The following is a 3,325-nucleotide window of genomic DNA, read 5'->3' as shown; positions in this document are numbered from 1 at the left end:
AACAACAACAACAACAACAACAACAACAACAACAACAACAACAACAACAACAATGATGATGATGTTGATGGCAACATTACTACTACTACTACTAATAATAATAATAACAACAACAACAACAATAACAGCTATCATGATGATGACAACAATAATAGCAACCACAACGACAACATCGCTGATGAGGGTGACAACAATTGTAATAACAACAACAACAATAACAACAACAACAACAACAACGACAACAACAACAACAACAACAACGCTGCAAATAGCCCAGATCATACCCAAAAGGGAGCCAGCGCCGCCTGGTGCTCCATCGTAAATGACGACAGTTTTTCCTGGGATGACGAAACTGACGATTCTGAAGAGAGCAGAGGAGGAGACGAGGAGGGCAAGGGTAACGATGATGACGATGGTGGTGACGACAGTGAAAAGGACGATGACAGTGATGATGATGATGACGGTGGTGATGGAAACCACCATAGTGACGATGATGATTCTGAGGGGGATGAAGGTAGTGGGGAAGAAGAAGAAGGCTGGAGTGACCAGGAGAAAAAAGACGAACAGAAGTTGGAACGCAAGTAAGTATTTGAAGGGGGTGGAGTGAGAAACAAGATAATACTTTGATTTTTAGAATTTTCAACAGCAAATCGTTAGTGTCGCAAGTAACCCATTTAAGTCCATTTAGGCTTTTTTTTTTACACCAGAGACAAAAACAAAACAAAAATACACTCAAAACACTTGTCTTTTTGTGATGTTCCTATCAGGAATCGTGAAAAGCAAGAAAAGTGTAAGCCTTGACCATAGCAGTAAGCTGGTGATGTTGAAAGATGCATCTTTGGTAGATCTTGCGGAGAGTGTAAAAATCGAAACTTCTCAAAGTTTGGATTTAAGGGAATTGCTTGCAACAGCGACGAAATTAATGTAGAATATCCCTCTGAAATCAATCAAGCATAAATCAGGGCAATAGGTTGTTTTTTTAAAACTTACAACAGATTATGCGGAATATTCCTCTGAAAACAACCAACTGAAAAACAGCAATAATGTAGAACATCCCTCTGTAATCAGTGAAATGAAAAGCAAGATGATAAGTTCATTTTCAGAACTTACAACAACAAAGAACTAATTAAAGTTATTACCCTGCTCTTCACTTGACTGATCTGGAAGGGTCGTTATCGCTCGAAATCAGTTACGTGAAAAATCGGAAACGAACTTTTTTAAAGATAATTGTTAGAACTGACAACGTTACAGTATGTAGAACATCCCCGCTGAAATCAATAGGCAATTTTTAGAACTGACAACGTTACAGTATGTAGAACATCCCCGCTGAAATCAATAGGTAATTTTTAGAACTGGCAACAGCACGTAGAACAATGGTCCCTTTGAGATCAGTCAAGTAAAAAGCAAGACAGTACGTTCACCTTTTAAAACTTTCAAGAACACATTTTAAAAAAAGTTTTTCTCCAACCCCTGGCACCTTGCGGTGTCCAGGGGAGAAGCAAACATCTTTCTCTTCTTTTTCTTGTATCGCCTGTTGCATGATTTTGTTGTTGCTCTTAGCTAACGATTCTCTCACCCCCCCCCCCCTTCCTCCATCTTCCCACCCCCTTTATCCAAATTTACCTGTATTACCTGTCCTGGGCAGCAACGTCATTGCACACCGGACAGGTCCATAAGTGCTCAGTTCCCCCCAGCACCAAAGCCCGCAAGGTATCCATACTGATTGTTCCGGCGCTGTCTGATTATGGCGACGTCTTTCCTTTCCAGATAACCGTTCCTTTCTTCCTTCTCCCATCTCTATCCCCATTTCCTGCATCCAGATGATACGTGGTGTTCTGCTGTCTCCCTGTCTTCCTCATCCTGCAACTTTTCCTCCTGTGTCTTCAACACTTCTCCTTTGTCAAATTTCACCTCGCCATCAACCACGGCAATGTCTGCCAGCCTATCAGCCTCCTCATTGCCCTTCACTCCAGAGTGCCCAGGACAGAATATCCACGTGATGGCTCTAAGTGATGAGTGTTGTATTGGGTTCATTCATTCACTCCGAAGAAGCCCTTTCTCAACCCTTCGCAGGATGCTCTGGGGGTCTGTGACAATGATGAGATGAGTAGTTCTTGGTCTTGTATTATGAAGCCATCCAAGCGCTCTTGTTACGGCCTCAATCTCCATTTTCATGCTTGAAGTTGTTCTTTCTCTGGCCCCTGACATGCTATGAACTTTTTTGTTCTCACTGTATACCGCAAAACCCCATCCTCTTCTCTCACCCCTCCTGACTGATCCATCTGTATAGATCACTGGGTCATCTTGCTTGGAATGCTCCTCAATTAACTGTCGTATGTCATTGTCGTTGATGACAGCAGCACATTCTTTTCTTTGGGCCTACTCCTACCCCTGTTTCCATAATTATTATCCTGATCACGGGATGTACGCCCGGGCTGATATACTCGCTACCCCAAAATTGCAAAGTCCTAGTTTTGAGAAATTTGACGTGAAATATTTTGAGTTTCACATGTCAAGCTTTATTTAATGAAATATTTAAATATCATGATAACGACTCCGAATACTTTTACAATTTTGATAAAGCAGATAAAACACAGGTTTCTGACTTCATAGTCTTACGAACTCAAAACAGCCAAAAATGTCAGATAGAACGTTGTTGGCCTTAGGTAGCGTACTGTCTTGTGGTAGTCCTGACAGACACCCAAACCAAGATTCATTTTTTATTTTTCAATGTTTAGCAAGCAGGGATCTGTAGGTGGTTGGCGAGTGCCCTAGTACGATTTGCTCCTTCTTTCCTATCAAATTGATATCGTCCTTATCTCTCCTTCTTCTTTTTGTGTATGTAACTCTCTTGTAACACCTCTAATCTTTCGCTCTGGTAGGACCTAATTGTGTTGCAAATGCCGTAAAACTCTAGCTTTTTAAATCCTTGCAAATAGGGACAGCACCAGAGAGATGAAATACCCACAGTTCGGTAGACAGAAATGTCTTCCTCACTCCTCTCAGGAACGGCCTACCGCTGGTCAGGGGGATGAGGTAAGCTGAGATTTATTTTACAGACACTAGCGCATTAAAATGTGATGTTTCACACTAGTTACACACACACACACACATACGCTCACACACACTTACACACACACACTCACACAATACACAAACACACGCACTCACACACATACACATACGCTCTCACACACTTACACACACACACTCACACACATACACATACGCTCACACACACTTACACACACACACTCACACACATACACATACGCTCACACACACTTACACACACACACTCACACACATACACATACGCTCACAC

General features: G+C 41.9%; 1 protein-coding gene across 1 annotated transcript in view; it reads left to right on the top strand.

The window, feature by feature from the left end:
- Positions 1–102: 102 nt before the first annotated feature.
- The window catches only part of LOC101845149, a gene marked incomplete at its 3' end in the record, with an annotated part of 9,365 nt that continues 6,142 nt past the window's right edge, over positions 103–3,325 (top strand). The window contains 2 exon segments of the mRNA XM_005091471.3: positions 103–581; positions 2,940–3,036. Coding sequence (XP_005091528.3) covers positions 2,956–3,036 — 81 coding nt within the window.

The sequence above is a fragment of the Aplysia californica genome, unplaced genomic scaffold (assembly GCF_000002075.1).
Source record: "Aplysia californica isolate F4 #8 unplaced genomic scaffold, AplCal3.0 scaffold00030, whole genome shotgun sequence".
Taxonomy (NCBI): Eukaryota; Metazoa; Mollusca; class Gastropoda; order Aplysiida; family Aplysiidae; genus Aplysia; species Aplysia californica.
This window is presented reverse-complemented; position numbering and strand designations above follow the sequence as displayed.